This window comes from Sceloporus undulatus, chromosome 2 (assembly GCF_019175285.1).
Source record: "Sceloporus undulatus isolate JIND9_A2432 ecotype Alabama chromosome 2, SceUnd_v1.1, whole genome shotgun sequence".
Taxonomy (NCBI): Eukaryota; Metazoa; Chordata; class Lepidosauria; order Squamata; family Phrynosomatidae; genus Sceloporus; species Sceloporus undulatus.
Window position 1 is genome coordinate 95,321,281 of NC_056523.1, and position 19,088 is coordinate 95,340,368.

The 19,088-nt window shown below is 44.1% G+C and overlaps 1 protein-coding gene across 4 annotated transcripts in view; it reads left to right on the forward strand.

The window, feature by feature from the left end:
• KLHL3 (kelch like family member 3) overlaps nucleotides 1-13,420 on the forward strand; it is an 82,582-nt gene extending 69,162 nt beyond the window's left edge. For all 4 annotated transcript variants that reach the window (XM_042451291.1, XM_042451289.1, XM_042451288.1 and 1 more), the window contains exons 10-15: nucleotides 510-707; nucleotides 1,794-1,895; nucleotides 3,396-3,524; nucleotides 5,345-5,485; nucleotides 7,688-7,831; nucleotides 8,516-13,420. In XM_042451291.1, the coding sequence (XP_042307225.1) occupies nucleotides 510-707; nucleotides 1,794-1,895; nucleotides 3,396-3,524; nucleotides 5,345-5,485; nucleotides 7,688-7,831; nucleotides 8,516-8,544 (743 nt within the window). In that variant the 3' untranslated portion in view covers nucleotides 8,545-13,420. The remainder of the gene's footprint in view (nucleotides 1-509; nucleotides 708-1,793; nucleotides 1,896-3,395; nucleotides 3,525-5,344; nucleotides 5,486-7,687; nucleotides 7,832-8,515) is intronic.
• Nucleotides 13,421-19,088: the final 5,668 nt, after the last annotated feature.

The window sequence follows — 19,088 nt, forward strand, 5'->3', positions numbered from 1 at the left end:
TGGATTACAACACGTATTTCAACAGCCACTGAGAAACATTTCACATATGGAGAAGATAGGTAAAAGATACATAGCATGAGTGCAGCAAACAGATCTGTGTTTGCAAACACTTGTGCACCATGCAAGTGTGAACTCATTAAGGATTGTTTGCAAGTCGTTTTTGAGTGTTCAGTTGGTGGTGGCAAAGAGAGATTTTCTTATGTATGATAGGGTCAATAAAGTCTTTGTATGGAGATTGGTTTATAACATTTGAAAGTTTCTTTCCACATGGATTGGACCTGTGGAACATAGGGAATCCATGGCATTGTCAACAACTGCTTACTCAGTGATGGGTCTTATAATGGCCACTGAACAACATTCAGATATTAGAGTTTTCACATGGAACTACCACTGTATAGGAATTTTCTTGCAGGCCTTCATGTGATTCCCATAGCATGATGTTCTGACAGAAATTTTTAAAAGGAGAACTTTGCTTAAAGACTTTCTTTCTTCCAATTTGTTTTTAACAGGGGTGGTATTCATGGCAGGCAAAGTCTATGCTGTGGGAGGTTTTAACGGCTCTTTACGGGTCCGAACAGTAGATGTGTACGACGGAGTGAAAGACCATTGGACGTCAATAGCTAGCATGCAGGAACGACGAAGCACTTTAGGGGCAGCTGTGCTAAATGAGCTCCTTTATGCTGTTGGTGGATTTGATGGAAGCACAGGTAAGTGGCAGGTCAAAAGCTAAGACCAAGAGTGGGCAACTGTGGAGGAGGCAGGGGCCATTTTCCTGTGAGCCCTCTATGACACACACTATCACAACCAGAAGTAAAGGCACTTCTGGTGCTGAGTTTTGGCCTATGAATAGCCAGTTTTCAGTTTTTCTGAGACTTTGGGAGTTGTGCTTGGGGGGGGGGGGGAGAGCATATAAACTAGCACAATTTTGTGGCAGTTAGTCAGCACATTTTGGCTTTAAAAACAGCCAAAAATGCAAATATATTTTGATTTTGGTGGTGTGGATTTGGTGATCTCTTGGGGAGTTTCAGAGACTGCAGAAAGGTCTCTCAGGGATTGCATACAACTTGAAGGCTGTTATTTTCCACCTGGCTAGGATCATTCAGGAAAATATTGTTCATCTTTTTTTTTCTTAGTCCCAGAGACTTCACATGTTCCTCTCAATTAAGTACTATTGCTGTTGAATTTGAAGACTTCTTAATACATTTTAATAACATTTAGACACTGTATATCCTTTTTGTCTTGACTCATTTTGATTCTGTTCTCTTTGAAAAATGTACTCAGTTAAAGCCTGTTTGTGTATCATAGGACACTTTGAGCTTTAGAAGTCATCTGGTGAAAATGTTGCTAGTTTGTATAATCATGACCCACTTTACTTATCTGACAAGGAACTTATCTAGAATAGTTACTTAGGAGAAGTGGTCATTATCTTTATCTTATCAGTGGATACCATTCTACAGAAATGCCATTTAAATGTTGTTTCACTGATATTCATAAAGAACTGCTTTTAAAACCCATTGTTGTTGAGTAAGTACAGTATAAGTGAAGACAACTAGGTTGCTGCTCCTTAGTGTAAATTCTCACTCTCATACACTATTGTAAGGAGCAGGCCACACTGCCATAGCTTTAATACCTAGAATGGGAGTTTGCTGGCTACTGGCCTATTCTCATCTTGTGCTTTCCCCTGCTTTTTGTCTACAAGGAAAATATTAAAATAGAATGGCACCTTTGAAGGAGGTGCTATTTTCTGCTAAACTGTTGAAATGGAAAATATTTTAATGTTGCTTTTAAAATAGGTCTGGCATCTGTGGAGGCCTATAACTACAAAACCAATGAGTGGTTTTTTGTGGCACCTATGAATACAAGAAGGAGCAGTGTTGGAGTTGGAGTTGTGGAGGGTAAGAAGGGCAAACTATCATTTTAGTCACAACAGCTTTATTAAATGTGACATTCTGACTCCAGGCATTACTTTAGACATGACACTGAGCTAGTTAAAATTGCCAGGTTGCGCTGGACCTTCTGTAAATAAATCCCCACCTTGAGAACTGTAAGTGCAGTGCTGACAGAGGCACTCTGAGCTGTTAAGAGGGGACAGTTTTTCCTACTGTATTAGAAAGTGTCACTTGCATTTTATTCTGGCCTGACCAAAATCATGATACTGATAGAGGGAGCAATACCCATCTGTGCATCATGCAAGTAGGAATTCTGTCACAAATACTGAACAGTGGCAGAGATCCTGCATCAGGAACTTTATGTCCCAATTCCTCAGTCATCCCCCCTCCTGAAACCTGATGTGGTTACTCTGCATCCAGCTACAGGCATGTAGCTGTATGCTTCTCTGTGCCCCCTCTGTATGCATCTCTGTGCCCATTTTCCATCAGCCAGTAAATGGCTGTATTGGGGGTTTGGAGGCAGGGGTTGGTCATTGATGGAGGAAGCAGTTTAAGACCTTCATAGCTGCCAAAAATGTGACTGATGATGTCTCAAGTTGTACTTGGGCCATTGACAGAATTCCACCCCTGAATTTGTACACATAACACACCCCAAAACACTGATTTCTCGGTTCTGAACAAAATACCTGTCTGTGGAAATTAGGCTTATTTGAAACATCATTCCCATATGAGTTCAACACTAGTAGGACCTGAACTTAGGATTTGCTGATATAAGTTCCTGCAGTGATTTTAAACTTTGCTATCTCTGTGCCATCGAAAATATGATCTTAATTGTGTTCAGGTAAATATGTCCCTCAACTAAATCATTCTTTAGATTTTACCAAGGGATCTCACTTTGAATGTATCCTTGTTTTCTTTTGTTTGATTTTTAAATGGCTCCAGTAGCAAAGGACTTCATTAAGAATTAGTATTTCAGCAGACAGAACAAGCTTTTCAAAAGATTTGTACTGGGAGAAAACCACTTTCTTCTCATTCTATAATACAGTTGGCTCTCTGTTTTCGCAGGGGATCCGTTCCAGCCCCCCCGCGAAAACAGGCTCACGCGTATTCAAGCCCCATAGGCTTGAATGTGGTGCGCCCCCCTGGCCTGTGGTCTAGGTAAGCTGCCTCTCTGCATATATTCAAGGGCGCGAATCTCAGATCCGCGAGTTAGGAGGGGCGACTGTTATGCAAAAATTGAAAAAGGCATCTTTCATAGCTAAAGCCTCTTAAGAATTTCTCATTCAGCAAGAGTTTTGAGAGCTTTATTGGGCTGTGCATTTGATATACACGATAAAGGTTAATTAAAACATAAATACTGATACCTATGAAACTTGTTGTGAGCTTATTATGTAAATTATGTCATACAAATCAGCAGCCATTAAATGTTGCTTGGAAAATGTTAATTTTTGCACTCACTCTCTTCTAACTCTTCTATTGATAGTATTGCATATTCATTTCTCCTAGGTAAACTATATGCTGTTGGTGGCTATGATGGGGCATCACGTCAGTGCCTTAGTACTGTAGAACAGTATAATCCAGCTACAAACGAGTGGGCTTACGTGTCAGATATGAGTACACGGCGCAGTGGTGCAGGTACTTTATTCTAAATGTCACCCACCCCCCCCAAACCCACGTGTGTATGAATATACATACATCTATGAATAGTCCTTAAATTTATTTCAAGACATTCATATGCTCCTGAATATATTTCCCCTATATGTTCACTTTTTCTTGTCATTTGCTACTTTTTAAGATTGCCCTTGCTAAAAATCCAGCCCAAGTAGATAGTATATAGGGCATCTTGAGGCTAATTACTATTGGAAACATATTGCAAAAGGGTTGGTGTCACACAGTGAGGTAACTCATGGTGTTACTCCTCCATTGACCTCCTCCCACTTCACACCATACAGAATCCTTGGTAATGCTTTTTTGCACTGTTATTCATAAATCGTAACTTCTATATACCACTGAATGTAATGCTAATACAGTGGGCCCTTGTTATCCTTTGGGGTTTGGTTCCAGCCCCCCCCCCCCATGCATAACACAATCTGTGGATGCTTAAGTCCCATTAAATATAATGGCATAGTAAAATGGTGTCCCTTATATAAAATGGAAAAATCAAGGTTTTCTATTTGGGTTTTTAAAAAAAATATTTTCAAGCGGTGGATGCTTGAATCCATGGATAAAAATCCGTGGATAATGAGGGCAGACTGTAGTTGCGACGTAAACAACTGAGATCTTCCTCCATTGGGAAGGCATTTTCAGTGGTCTGTGTGGCTCCTGGAAAAGAAAATTGGAGCTACCTTCTCCCCATATTAAAGGATAATGGTATGGTATTGCAGTACTTTTCATAAATTCAAGGCCAACAAGCAGTATAGGATTATGTACTAGTGCTGGACTGAGTGCACACATTGTTTCTCTTTGCTTTCATTAAGACCCTTGTTTCCAACCCATCTCTGTGCAAAAGTTTATAAATGGGGGCTCTAAAAGGTTTTCTGCACTGAATATGTAGACCTGGGGTATCACAGAATCATAGTGTTGGAAGAGACCCCAAGGTCCATCCAGTCCAACCCCTTGCCATGCAGAAACTCTCAATCAAAGCATCCCTGACAGATGGCCATCCAGCCTCTATTTAAAGACCTTCAAAGGAGGAGACTCCACCACTCTCCAAGGGAGTGTATTCCACTGTCTAACAGTTCTTACTATCAGGAAGTTTCTCCTAATGTTTAGGTAGGATATTTTTTCCTGTAGTTTGACTCCATTGTTCTGGGTCCTATTCTTTGCAACAGCAGAAAACAAGCATGCTCCATCCTCAATATAACACCCCTTCAAATACTTTAACAGAGCTATTATATCATCTCTTAACCTAAACATACCCAGCTCCCCAAGTCTCTCTTCATAATACATGGTTTCCAGACTCTTCACCATTTTGATTGCCCTCATCTGGACTCGCTCCAGTTTGTCAACATCATTTTTGAACTGTGGTGTCCAGAACTGCACTACAGCAGCTGTAGGCAGCTATAGAGTGTATTGGGCCATGTTGTCCCCTCAGGAGACTTTGGAGGTCTACAGCTCCTGCTGCATCTTCCCTGCAAAAAATGCAAACTTTTTTTTTGTTCTCAAACATTCTCTCATAGGGTGGACTATGTTTTCACTAAGTTTTGGGGTCCCCTGGGCAATTTTAAGCTTGTCCTGGACCTAAAATGGCCCAGCACCCCCCTCAAAAATGGTTAAAATGTCCTGATTCCACTCACCATCACTCCCTGCAAAAGAAAACAAACCCTATTTCACCTCTGGAAGCTCTTGGAATCAACATGCAGCTCATGGGCTTCGCTTTGCTTATCCATGATGTCAACACAATTCATGACAAGAGAGTTGTAAAACTCTGACAGAGGTTGCACTTTGCTTTGCAGGTGTTGGTGTCCTGAGTGGGCAATTGTATGCTACTGGAGGGCATGATGGTCCTTTAGTAAGGAAAAGTGTGGAGGTGTATGATCCTGGAACAAATACTTGGAAACAAGTAGCAGACATGAACATGTGTAGAAGAAATGCAGGTAGCTATTTCATTTATTTATATATATATATATATTGAAAAGGTTATACACAAAACAGTAAACAGTACTAATTAAAGACAACATCCATAAAAAAGATAGTTGCTATTAAACATGTCTTCACTTAAAGTTGATTTAAGAGAAACTTTCCTAACGTGATGCTCTTCAAATGTTTTGGACCACAACTCATATTTTTCTTGACTATTGGGCATGCTGTATTGGACTGATAAAGAGAGTTTTAATAAAAACACCCTAGGTACAGGAGATTTATTTTAAGGAGAACATAAATGTTCAGTCTTTAAATTGGACACATTTGAATGTGTCTGGAAAAAACTGGAGTTTATATCTTTTATGCATCTGTATTTTAAGTGGGCAACAGGGCAACCTGCAATCTAGCAAAATATGAATTCTAGGCTTCTCAGTTTTCTTTTTGACCTATTTCTATCTGACATTATTGTACTGGGAATGTTTAAGTTTGTAATAAGTACCAATATTTTTAAATCAGCCTGATATTTACCAGGCTGGTAAACTGTGGTTTAGGGCAGCATTTTTGTTTGTTTGTACCATACTATGGATCTGACAAAAATAATCATATGAGCCAGTAGAATAGCCATCCCTCCGAATATGTGGGGGAGCCAATCCAGGACCCCTCACAAATTTGAAATTTTGTGGATATTCAGATCCCTCCTCCTTCCCTCCCTGTGCTACTTTCCATCCTCTCCCTTCTTCCCCTCCCTCCTTAGCTCCTTCTTTCGCCCCTCCTCCAGGCCTAGTTTTGCCTCGGGGACTGGGAGGGGGCCTTCCCACAGTCTGAGGGAAGTGAGCTAGGGTATGGGAGCCACCAGGGCCTGTAATCTGTGCCCCACTGACTGGCAGTTATGATGATTGCCATTCCTGCCAGGTGCACGCCCCGCCCCCTCTGCCACGGCCAATAGGTCCCTGCTTGCTTCCCCTTTCTGCCCCGTCACCCTGGAGCTGGATCAGCTGAGCCAACTCCAAAGCAATGGGGCAGGGAGAGGGACCAGAGGGTCTCCTCAATTGCTTCCCTCTTTGCCCCATTGCCTTGGAGCCAGCTTAGCTGATCCAGCTCTAGGGTGAACGGACAGAGAGGGGAAGCAAGTGGGGACCCATTGGCTGTGGTGGAGGGGAGTGTGGTGTGCACCCAGCAAGAAGGGGAATCACCATTACTGCCAGCTGGTGGTGCACGAATTACAGGCCCTGGAGGCCCTGTACCCTGGTTGATTCCCCCCAGACTGAGAGAAGGCCCCCTCCCAGCCCCCAAGGAAAAGCTAGGCCCAAGGGGAGTAGTGAAAGAAGGAGGTAAGGAGAGAGGGGAGGAAGGGGATGGAAAGGAGCGCAGGGAGAGAGGGAAGGAACAAGGGGAGGCGGCAACCTTGCAAATAATCAAAACCACAAGTTCCAAAGCCATGAATTCAGAGGCACGACTTACAATAGAAACATTAAATGCAATCTTGTGTAGTACAGATTTTCTCAGCAGGATGCATAGAAACTCAATAGGATTGCTGAACAGATGTTAAAAGTAATTGCTTCAGTAGTCTTATAGTTGAGAAGTTTGTATTGTGTATATTTCCAGTTCCTGCTTCCTTTGTGGCTCCCACAGCCCATTCCTTGAATTTGTCTAACATTCTAAATAGGGGATGATTTCATAACTCATGAAAATTAAACCAAACCAGGTAATTTAGTTTATCTGCATCCATTTCAAATTGAATGGCAAAAGTGGGAAACTCATTCATCATCATCCATTTAGGAACGGGAGTGGGTTTATTTTCAGCACTGAAGTTCCTCACAGTGGGTTGTCCTGGTAACTACAGCTTTACTTGTCCAGAATGCCTACAGTATTTTTTTGTTAAAACTGTAGGTGGGAATGTTGGCCTCCTGTGGGTCAAAATAAAATAAAAAACATATTTTAAAGAAGTTTAAAAACAACAACAAAAACAGATAAGCTAACAAACCCAACCCATTGGTGTGTGCAATAAATATGATTTCAGAGAATCATAAAATGAATTATGCTTCTGTTAATAAAAGTGAAGGGAATAATGCAAGAGTAACATAATTCAATAACATATTGAATTTAAATATACTTACTGCAGATATAGTTCTGGGTAGGCTGAACAGCCAGAGCACTAAGAACCTAGGCTGAATGCTGGAGTTGTGTGGATTTTAACATCATGTTTTCATTCATAGGTGTATGTGCAGTGAATGGGCTTCTCTATGTGGTTGGGGGAGATGATGGTTCTTGCAATTTGGCTTCTGTGGAATACTATAATCCTGTCACAGATAAATGGACATTATTGCCAACCAATATGAGCACTGGAAGAAGTTATGCAGGTAAACACTGAATTAAACCAGTGGAAGAGGGGATAATGAGTTAGATGATTCTTTATGAGTTAGATGATTCTTTATTTCCCAAATTCCTCTTGTGGCTTTCAATAGAAGTGCCAATCACTTTGCCCAAAAGAATCTGTTAGTGAAATCACATTCCTCAATATCATTCCTGAAAGGATTCTGGGCTTTCTCTTGCTGTTTTGTGGCAGGGAGAAATTCAGCAGGTGGAACTGTTGAAATTCTGCCTGCTGTGTAGCTCTTATAGCTAAAAGAGCATATGCCTGGAAAAACAAGAGTTTTTTGGCACTTTAAAGGCTTGGATGCTTTATTTGTCATAAAGTTTCATGGAGTGCAGGCCACTTTGTCAGATGAATGTACTGTTGTTTCAGTTTGCAGATATTTATATACCTTTGGGAGAGAGGGGGGTGTGGGGAGTTAAAATACAGAAGGTGCACATAGTGTACATCTGATCAAGTGAACCACAGCCGCCCCCCCGCTCCCCCAAATATGTCAAGTCAAACACGTCCTTTTCTAAGACAAAATAGTGTGTCCCCATTCATGGGAAGTGACTAACAGCTGTCTTAGGATCTTGGGCACTCTGTAAGTCTTCTTGGAAATGAGGTTTATCCCAGAATTCATTTCGATGGAATGCATTGAATCCATATGTGTTTTCCCCTTCTTTTGCAGGTGTAGCTGTGATCCATAAACCATTGTGACACACAGTGATATGAGTGCAAAAGTGAAAAATTGTTATCTGTTTAGCTTGATGGAATTTGGAAGATGCTGATAATCTGACTCTTAACTGCCACACAAGGATTGCACTCTCAGCATGACAACTATATGCTAAGACTGTTGACCTCTATTTGTCAATGAGCAGTGCAGACATGTGAAAACCCTGCTGTGAGCATGTTCAAGAAACGAGGTGTTTGGGTTTTTGTGTGTGTATGTGTGCAGTCAGCTGTTTTATGTACAGCTAGGATTGAATATGAAGTAATATTCTCAAGAGGAGAAAGGAAGTATTTCTCTTTGCCATCTGATTGAGAGAAACAGTATCTTGGAGCAGTTCACTACTGAACTTGGAGAAATACTATCTGTTCTACCATGCATTTCCTGTTGACTTATGCTCACCAGTTAGACAAATCTACTACTGATACTGGATTTTTTAAAAAAGAAATAATTTGAAAGAACCAGCCCTGAAAACAAAGGATAAAAAGACTGGGAGCCTTAGCTCAATATAGCACTGTTGTCTTCATAATGTGTACATATACTGGTTGACTACTGTAAGTACATAATTTAGGGACCAGAAAGTATTCATTTGTATGGTTTTCATCTTAGTCACTGAACTGCATTCATCAAATCTATTTTATGTATAGGATCAGATGGGCCAAGCAGTGTCTTTCTCTGAGGTGAAATCACATTTCATCTGCCCAAAGACTAGTAACCCCAGTGGTCTAATGTTTTTGAGAAGTTTATTGCCAATTCTAAATTATTTCTGCTCAAGGCTGACCACTAAATGGGTTTGTGGATGCTAGTAGATTGGTCATTGCCAATAACTGAAAATTCAAGCAGAGCCCACATCTGATTTTTAAGGACATTTAAGTACGATGAAATGTGTTTTTTAAAATAATCAAACTCTGATTGCTACCAAATTCCACAAAACTTTAGAATTCAGTAGTGAATTTAGAGTTTCAGCCAAGTTCTGAAATGCACATCAGATTCATCTAGTTTGTGGCTTTATTGATGATATTGTCATGTGCAAGAGCTTAGAGAGTTTTAAGCAAGCCTCCCTGAGCAAAAGAGGCTTCAGAATAGCCAAGTGGGTGACTCCTGGGCTGTCTGGAAAAATAATCCAGTAAATCTTAACTATAATTAGATTAGAACAGGTTTACATATCCCATCACATAGCTCTCATTCATTTGGCCAAACAGCATCAGTTTGATGGTATTTCTAACCTACAAGTGTCTTAATGCTTCCACTCTACAGTAGTTTTGTTTTTCCACCTGTTTCTCTTCATGGCTATCCTTTTAAATGTTCTCCATATTTTCACAAAGCAGTTACTTGACGTTTTAAGCAGTTATTTTCAAAAGGAAAATGAAGAAGGAAAAAAGAAACTTTTTTTAAATAGAGAAAAGCCAAATCCTTCTGAACAATTTGATTTATATCTAAAACTCCTTCTAATTTGTTTCCTGTTTAAAACCATAATCACATTGAACATTTTTGCATAGAAAATTTATATTGTAATTTCCAGTTCTTCTGGCAGATATATAATGCCAACAAAAATAATTTAAAAATTATTAGGGAAGTGTTTCACTCCTTTCCTATTCATTATCCTACTATGAACATTTACAGGTTGCTTTTCTTCAGTAAGAGCACTTATTTCTTATACAATCAGTCACCTTTTCTATTACTTAAAATAATTGTCAAATATCAGCAATGAAGCAGAAAATAAAACAAAAACTGGTTTTTGACCAGTGCTGAAAGGTAAAACTGGATTATGTTTAACAAGGGCTTTCATCCATTAATTAAGAACAAAACAATTTCTGCTTCATCTTAAGAAAACTTTGTACTCTGGCACAGATACTTATAGTATCAAACTATTGAAGAATGCACATAAAAAAACCACAATTGCTCTTTTAAATACATATAAGTAAGGCTCTGGTTGTTGCCTGTTCAACACTTGTATGTATTTTAAAAAATGCATATGGCAATTACTACATATTTTTTATCCTCTGCATTTTCTAAAGTGCCACTAATGAATTACTTCCAGATCTGAGGGTGGGAATCTGTTTGAAAGACTGGATTAGGAGTAATACTTTCTTGATGCTTCTAATGACTTCCATATAGAGAACACAATAGACCATTCACTTTATTTAAATATGACATGAAATCCCCTCCTCACTTTCTGATATTACCTAATGGATCAGTTAAGCACAAAGAAGCCATTTCTATTTGCTAAATCAAGATATCAGAGATGCCACATGTGCAGATAATGTATAAATGCCTCTGTTCATTATACCACCAAAGCTAAATGCCAGTCATATTTTACTTTTGATGGGCACAAGAGTATCTTGTGCCAACATTTTATTCTAAAATGGCATTTCTGTTCCAGTATCACATATGAAAAAATTCCAAAAACTGCATAGTATACTGGCTGTCAATAAATAGTCAAGGCATTTAGAAATGGCTTGATCTCAGCTAAAAGCCACTTATCACTAGCAAAAAGTGTACATCACTCCTGTGTATAAACTTGCAGGGTTAATGCAAGTCAAGTGACCTCTTTTTTCAGCTATGCAATATTAATTGCTACACAACAACCAGCTGCAATAGCCCCTTCAAACCGCTTTTGAAATACCTTACATTGTGTGCATTTGTAATATTTGTACTGTGCCGATTCTGAGCATCTGAGCCAGATCCTTTCAAAGATTGCCTTTTTATAGGGCTTGAAAATGTAGCTTTACAGCTAGCAAATTTTAATGTAGCTATTTTTGTAACATGATTCTTAAGAGTTCTTAGCTCGCCTTTGATTTTGGTGGCATTATGATTAGTGTCTAATCCTTACACCATGGGCCCAGTTTTCATTAGCCATTTCTGTATGATGGCTTGTATATAAAAAGAGGATATCCTTCTGTTTCTCTTTTTGAAAAGGACATGAGTAGACTCAACAATACATAATTTTAACAGGAGACCATTACCTCCATGATGAATTTCATGAATTGCTGGATATATATATGCACTAATAACATTCTTTGAAATGTTCAGCTTATCTGGCTTTTTGATTAGCCCAAAAAGTTCACTAAAATGATTGCATTTCTCTTCCCTGCTTTCACATCTGAATAGAATATTATCTGAAGTTAATGTTGAAGATGAAACCTGAAATATTAATGACACTAAATTTGGTTGTCCTTTAAACCCTTTACCCTTCTTTTGAACACTGCATCAGGGTGTCGAAAGTTTATTATGTGTTTCTATAAATATTCTTTGATAAAATTGCTGGGCAATCTTTTATCCAAAGGCTGGTTTATTTGGCCATGATTTACCACAAATCTGTGATATAAATCCAAAACCTAACAGCATCTCCAAAGGATTGCATGTGTGCTTGTCTTCCAGATGTGTTCACAATTACTTTGCAAGCTTTTCCTGTCAGAATGCAGTTTTAAATCCTTAAACTGAAAAGGAATTTGACATGACATCGAAGTAAAATTGCTACTGAAGTGAACATGGTATTTCCATCCAAGTTTTTAATTTGAATTGCTCTTGTAACAAATCCCTAACCCGTGTTCCAAGCTTGAGGAGTTTAAAGAACAGTTTGAGCATTTCAGTGCATCTAGTTTTTCCTCTGGATCATAGCCAAAACTGTAACACATACAAGAGGAATTGGAACTGTGTTGCTGTGCATTACAGAGAAGTCGGAAAGGAAGCTATTTTCACTGCCCTGTTATTTTGAACTAGCTACTGACTCTGTTTGAATGTGTGCAGGTTTGGTTGAGTAAAGCTAATTCATTTTGACTGAACTTTGTTACATATTTAAATGTAGGTGAGTAGTAGTGTACAACTAAGCTGTGAAAACAGATTTTTTGCACTATTTGTATACCAAGGATTTTTGATTTTCTATTATTTAGGAAATTTTCCCATTCAAGAAATTATATTTGTGCAATAGCTTTCTGGGTTTTTTTCCTGTTAACCCATAGGACAAATAGATACATCAGTGCACTGTAATTAGAGCTGGTTCAAATTTGAAGCATTGCTGACTAATGAGAAATTTTGATGGTATAGTCTGTCAGCCTTGTATGGATTATAGCTGTACCAGAACATCCTGCTTCTGAAAACATAATCATTGAAACCAGATGAGGTTCCAGCATATGTACTTTTGTGTTCCCTTGTAAGACACATTCCTGATCTTTGGCTGTGCTGGCTGGACCTAATGGAGGTCATAAACCCAAGATCTGGCTTTCCTTATGCATATAGATTGTGCCAAATTATGGCACAAAACAAAACAAAAATACCCATTTCCTAAATGCACCATCATCTGAGAAACACAGCATGGACATAAGAATTTAGCAAAATGTCCTATCAGTTTCCAAATTATTATTATTATTTTTGTATAGTAAAATATATATTAAGGAATATAGTATGTAAAATTGTGTAAAATACATTTTAACTGAAGATTGTAAAAGCATTCACCTTGGATGCACAGATTTTTAAAAAAATAAAATTGAGATAAAAATATAGCTGTGATCCATATACCAATTAATTTAATATACTATTTTTAAAATTTGCAGCCTAGTCTTATGCATGTTTATTCAGAAATAAGTCTCATTTTATTCAGAGGGACTTCCTTCTAAATAAATGTGCAGAGAATTGCAGTCTTAGTTATGTTTTCAATCATACTGCACAAGACATCCATTGGGTATCTCCTTATCATAGCTGGTTTATGCTGTAGGGCCAACCTGTTTGTGATGCAATTCTTCTGTTTTCCATTTCAGCAGTGAAGCTTAGAAATAGGAGTACATTAAAAAATTACTTTGCCAACAGGAGGTCTTATCTGTTTGCCAGCATGTTGAATTTTGGTTGAATAAAGCTGAGCAAATGAAATTGACCTTGCATTTCTTCTGATCCTGCAATACTTTTTGAATTATAGAGAATGAAAGTATGGCAGTGGAATCTGATTTTTTTTTTAATGACATACTTTCAGCAATCCTGTTGATTTTTTGCATCCATCCATTTTGGTCTCTGTTCATAAAAATGACACAAGCTGCACTTTGTGGTCAAAAGTTCAATATTTGTACTTCTTCTTCGTGGTCTCTGCGAATCATACAAATGGGTTTCACTGCGCCTGCGCAGTGCTGCTCGGAACCTACTGGAATCACTGGGCAGAGTTTACTCTGCAACATATTGAAACTTTTTGGCGGTAACTCCGCCCACCCGTTATAAGGTCCCTGCCTTCCCGCTCTTTCTCCAGTTCCTTTTTTCCGCCGCGCTAGCTGCTTCTAGGAACTTTCGCTTGCTCTTGCTTGATTGGAATCACTTTCGTTTTTGACCTTCGGACTGTTTTTGACCATTCTTGCTCTCCCGCCCCTGGTAACTTTTGACCTTCGGACTGTTTGACTTCGCCTTTGGATCTCGCTTTGACTCGCATGATGTCTCCTCCTTTCAAGAAATGTGACATCTGCAGCGGAAAGGTTCCTGTTCAGGACCCCCATTCTTCTTGCCTCTTCTGTCTGGGCCGGGACCACGACCCCAGAGTCTGCAGCCTCTGTAAGTCCATGTCCTCCCAAGCCCGTAAGAATCGGGAGTCGCGGCTCACGTCCGCTATTGCCCAGGGCAAGATCAGGGAAGGGGACCCTCGCCCGGCATCAGCTCCTTCGGCCTCGGCTCTGCCTGCCCAGGCTCGTAGCGGCCCTTCCAGCGCCCCTCCTTCTACTTCTCTGGGGCAGGACATGGGGAGTTCGGACTCTTCTCGCCCGCCGGCTCGCGGTGCCGCTTCCAAACCCCCGAAACATCCCCGCACATCGGGATCAGTCGGGCAGGACACGGCTACCGGCCGTATGGAGGGAGTCTCCTCTGAGGCATCGGGGACATCCCGGGCGGCTTCGGAGAAAAAGACTTCCTCGGGATCTTCTTCTAAGAGGTCCAAGTCTAAGTCTGGATCGGACCCCGTACCGAGGACCACCGTCTCCGAGGAACCCTCGGGCTCGAGGGATTCCGCTGCCCGTACCGAAGATCGCGCTGGTCTAACGGCTACTATTTCGGAGTCCCCGATCCAGTTCTTCCCTCCGGATGCGCCGCCTCGTCACAAGTCAGCCAAGAAGAGGCAGTCATCAGCTCCGGAGGCGACTTCGTCCTCTTCGGCTAAGAGGTCCAAGTCGACTTCCAAGACTAGCTCCCATTCGAGCTCACCTTCCAAGAGGCGCTCGGACGACGCTTCCCTTCCTCGTAAGTCCCACCGAGAGTCCTGCCGTGACCGCCCGCGTCCCGACTCTCCGGGACGGGTCGACCCTCTGGCCACGCCTATGGTGGGCAATCGTTCACCTACGGGAGACCTTCACCATTTTCCGGCTGGGAGCCATGTTCGAGACACCGCTGCCCAGACTGTGCCAACTCAGACTCAGTCGGCGACAACGCTCCCTTTCCTCCTGTCGGACGACGAGGAGGTAGCTGATCAGCCACCGAGGTCTCCTTCTCCGGTTTCGCTGGCTCCACGCTCTCCGGCTGATCCTCAATATTATTATGACTCGGAGACGGACCAATTTTTTCTCCCAGTCCCTAAGGACGTGGTTCTCGCCAAATCTACCCGAGGTCGGGACCGTCCCCGGGATTTGGATCAACCTTGTGGCCAGGAATACCATCGTCGCGAGCTCCCTGACCGACCAGGCCCATCAGTATCGGCTCCATCTCGGCGTGTGGACAGACCTGTCGAACACCCCAGACCGTATGCTGCGGTGGATTTGGTAGTTTCGGATTCCGAACCCGAGCCTGTGGATTCGGAATACTCCTCGGGGGATGACGACCCGGCCCAGAACTCTCCGCAGCTCCTGCACCACCCAGAGGCGGCCTCTCCCACGGATGATGTTAGGTCCTTCCTCGAACATGTTATCAAAATGTCCAGGGCTCTGGACATTGACCTCCAATATCCCGAAGAAGAGGCCAGGGACCCCCTCGAACGCAGGGTTCGCAGCAGGGCCCACTCAACACCTCTGGTCCCCTTCATGCCGTCCCTGGAAGCTCTGGTCAGACGCTCTTGGGACTGCCCCTCCTCCCTGGTGGGGCCACCGCGCAAGATCGAATCCCTCTATAAGGTTTCGGCCCCAACTGCGCCGTGGCTGACCTCTCACCCCCGACAAAATTCTGCTATTGTCGAGGGTGCCCAGCAGACCTCAACCCAACGGCAAGCGGCTGTGCCGTTTGATAAGGAGGCCAGGAAGGTTGATGCCTTGGCCAGGAAGGCATACGCGGCTGCAGCACTGGCGGTGAAGGCAACCAACTACACCGCTTGTATGGGTGCCTACATTCAGACTCTTATGGAGGGCATCTCTCCCATCGTGCCCGACGTCCCTGATGAGGCCCAACGGACCCTCACGGAGATTAGGGATGAGGCCCATTCCATCAGCGCGTGGCTCATCACCGCATCCAGGAACGTGGTGGAGTGTTCGGGCAGGGCCATGGCGGCCTCCATTGCCCTAAGAAGACACGCTTGGCTGCGGGGTTCGGACCTGAACACCAACGTTAGGTCCACCATAGAGGACATGCCGATAGACGACTCGGGCCTCTTCCATGCCGAGACGGATGACAAGCTGAACCGAAAGTTCAGGTTGAAGGCGGCGGCGAGAAAACATGGTATGTCTGCCCCCGCCCCGGCTCCCTTCCGTAAGAGGTTCCGCCCCTGGCAACAACAGCAGGGCCAGTTTAATAGGTCTTCTTACCAGGACCGGCAATTCCAACAACAGGGGTCCCAACGCCAGAGGTACCCTTCTCAATCCCCATCGTCCTCGGGCAGCCGTAATCAGTCTTCTCGGTACCGGAGGAACCGACGACAAGACCCTGACCAGTCCAAAAAGAGGGCATGAAACCTTCCCGTGCACTTCGCCTCCCCTGGAAGCTTTTTGGACATCCTTAAGCCCTTTACCAACACTTGGGCTTCTATTTCCTCCGACTCTTGGGTGCTAAACATCGTCCGTAGGGGCTATACCCTCGAGTTCGAAGAGCTCCCGCCCACCGGAGCTTTCATTTCCACCCCACCCTCGGACACCCTTCTCAACGAAGTGCGCACCTTGATGGACAAAGGGGAGATTTCCCCACTATCCCCTGATTCGTTCCATACGGCCTTTTTCTCCAGGTACTTCACGGTACCTAAGGCCGACGGAGGCATTAGACCAATCCTGGACTTGAGGGACTTAAACCTCTTCCTCCAGTATCGCAGGTTTCGTATGGTAACCCTAGCCTCTATTTTACCTCTCCTTCGCCAGGACCAGTGGTTCGCGACCGTCGATCTCAAGGACGCCTACTTCCACATCGGAATTCGGGAGTCCCACCGGAGGTTCCTCGCCTTCGCCGTCGGTTCTGACGCATACCACTACAATGTGCTTCCGTTCGGGCTTGCTACAGCCCCACGGGTCTTCACAAAGTGCATGGCCCCAGTGGTGGCTTATCTCCACAGGAAGGGCTACAGAGTCTTCCCTTACTTGGACGACTGGCTGTTCGTCGCAGACTCCCAGCACGAACTGCAGGAGGCAATTGCATTCGCCACCCGGCTGCTGGACTCTCTCGGACTGGTGATCAACAAAGAGAAGTCCCATTTCACTCCGTCCAGACAGGTGAAATTCATTGGAGCCATCCTCGATTCCGAAAAATGCTCCGCCTTCCTTCCTGCAGACCGCTTCCAATCTCTGGTGACATCACTGACACCTTGCATCTCCCACAGAAGGGTGAGAGCCAGGGACGTCCAGATCGCTCTGGGTCACATGGCGTCAACGACCTTCGTGACGCCGTGGTCGAGACTTCGCCTACGCCCACTCCAGGCTTGGTTTCTGTCGGCCTTCTCTCCGATGGAGGATTCCCCATCCAAGTGGCTGACAGTACCGAGACCGGTAGCCGCCTCTCTCAACTGGTGGCTGGACGACCACAACGTGTGCGCTGGGATGCCCTTTCACCAACCACAACCACAGGTGACGCTGACAACCGATGCTTCCCTAGAAGGCTGGGGCGCCCATCTCCTCGACCTAGTTGTCAAAGACAAATGGTCAGACTCGGACAGTCTCCTCCACATCAATGCCCTCGAGATGCTCGCGGTCGAAAAGGCTCTGAGAGCTTTCGAATCCTCTGTGACAGGCAGGGTGGTGCTCTTGAGGACGGACAACACCACCGTGATGTATTACATCAACAAGCAGGGTGGCACCAAGTCAAGGACCCTCCTCGAGATTACCCTGCGCATCTGGGACTGGTGCATACAGAGACAGATCCTCCTTCAGGCGATCCACTTGCCAGGGGAGGACAACGACTTGGCAGACCGCTTGAGCAGATCACCCTCGGTATGCCACGAGTGGAGGCTCCATCCCGAGACAATCAGCGACCTCTTCGGTCGGTGGGGAACCCCCCGGATCGACCTCTTCGCGACCGGATGGAACAGCCATTGTCCCCAGTTCTGCTCCAGGAGGCCAATGACCGGATCCCTAGGAGACGCATTCGCCTTCCTGTGGTCGGGGGAACTCCTTTATGCCTTTCCCCCCTTCCCGCTCATCATCAGGGTGGTCTCCAAGATGATGCTAGATCACACAGACGCGATCCTGATCACGCCATGGTGGCCGAGACAGCCCTGGTTCGCATCTCTTCTGCATCTCTCCAGAAGGTGCTTCCTCCGCCTCGAGCCTCGCCCGGACCTGTTGTCGACCCAGGACGGACGAATTCTCCACCCCGACATCGACAACCTACCGATGGTAGCCTGGAGGATCCAGCCCTGACTCCCTTGCCGGAGTCGGTGAGGACGGTGATCCTGGCTGCGAGGAAACCTTCCACCCAGCGGTCCTATGCCCTGAAATGGAGGAGATTTTGCCTCTTCCTGGACCAAAAGGGCTTGTCTCCAGCACACGTTTCCACTCCGGTGGTGCTGGAGTTTTTGATGGCACTTTTGGATGGAGGACTGTCCCTCACATCCATCAAATGCTACCTGTCAGCCATTTGTGCCAAATATCAATTCGGGGGGAGGGTTTCTTTCTTCAAAGACCCCTTGGTGAAGGGGTTCTTGAAGGGGTGTGCCAACCTATATCCTCCTGTGTCGGTGCCAACGCCGGCTTGGAGTTTAGAGTCGGTACTGTCTGCTCTCCAATCCAAGCCCTTTGAACCCATGGCCACAACGGACTTGAGACTATTGACTTGGAAAACCGCTTTCCTTGTGGCCATCACCTCCGCCCGCCGTGCGGGCGAACTCTGTGCTTTACGGAGGGACCAGCCATTCCTGAGGTTCCACAAGGACAAGGTGGTCCTCCGCACGGACATTACCTTCTTGCCTAAGGTAGTGTCCGCCTTTCACATGTGCCAGGACATTGTGTTGCCCACTCTCGCATCCAACCCGATGTCGGAGGAGGAGAGACGCCTGCACTCTCTTGATGTCAGGAGAGCGCTGGCCTTTTACCTGGACAGAACTGCTGCCTCCAGTCGGTCCGAGAGACTTTTCCAATGCTACTCGGAACCAAAGAAGGGGTTGCCTGTATCTGCGCAGAGGTTGTCCAAATGGGTGGCTGGTACCATCCACCTCTGCTATGAACTG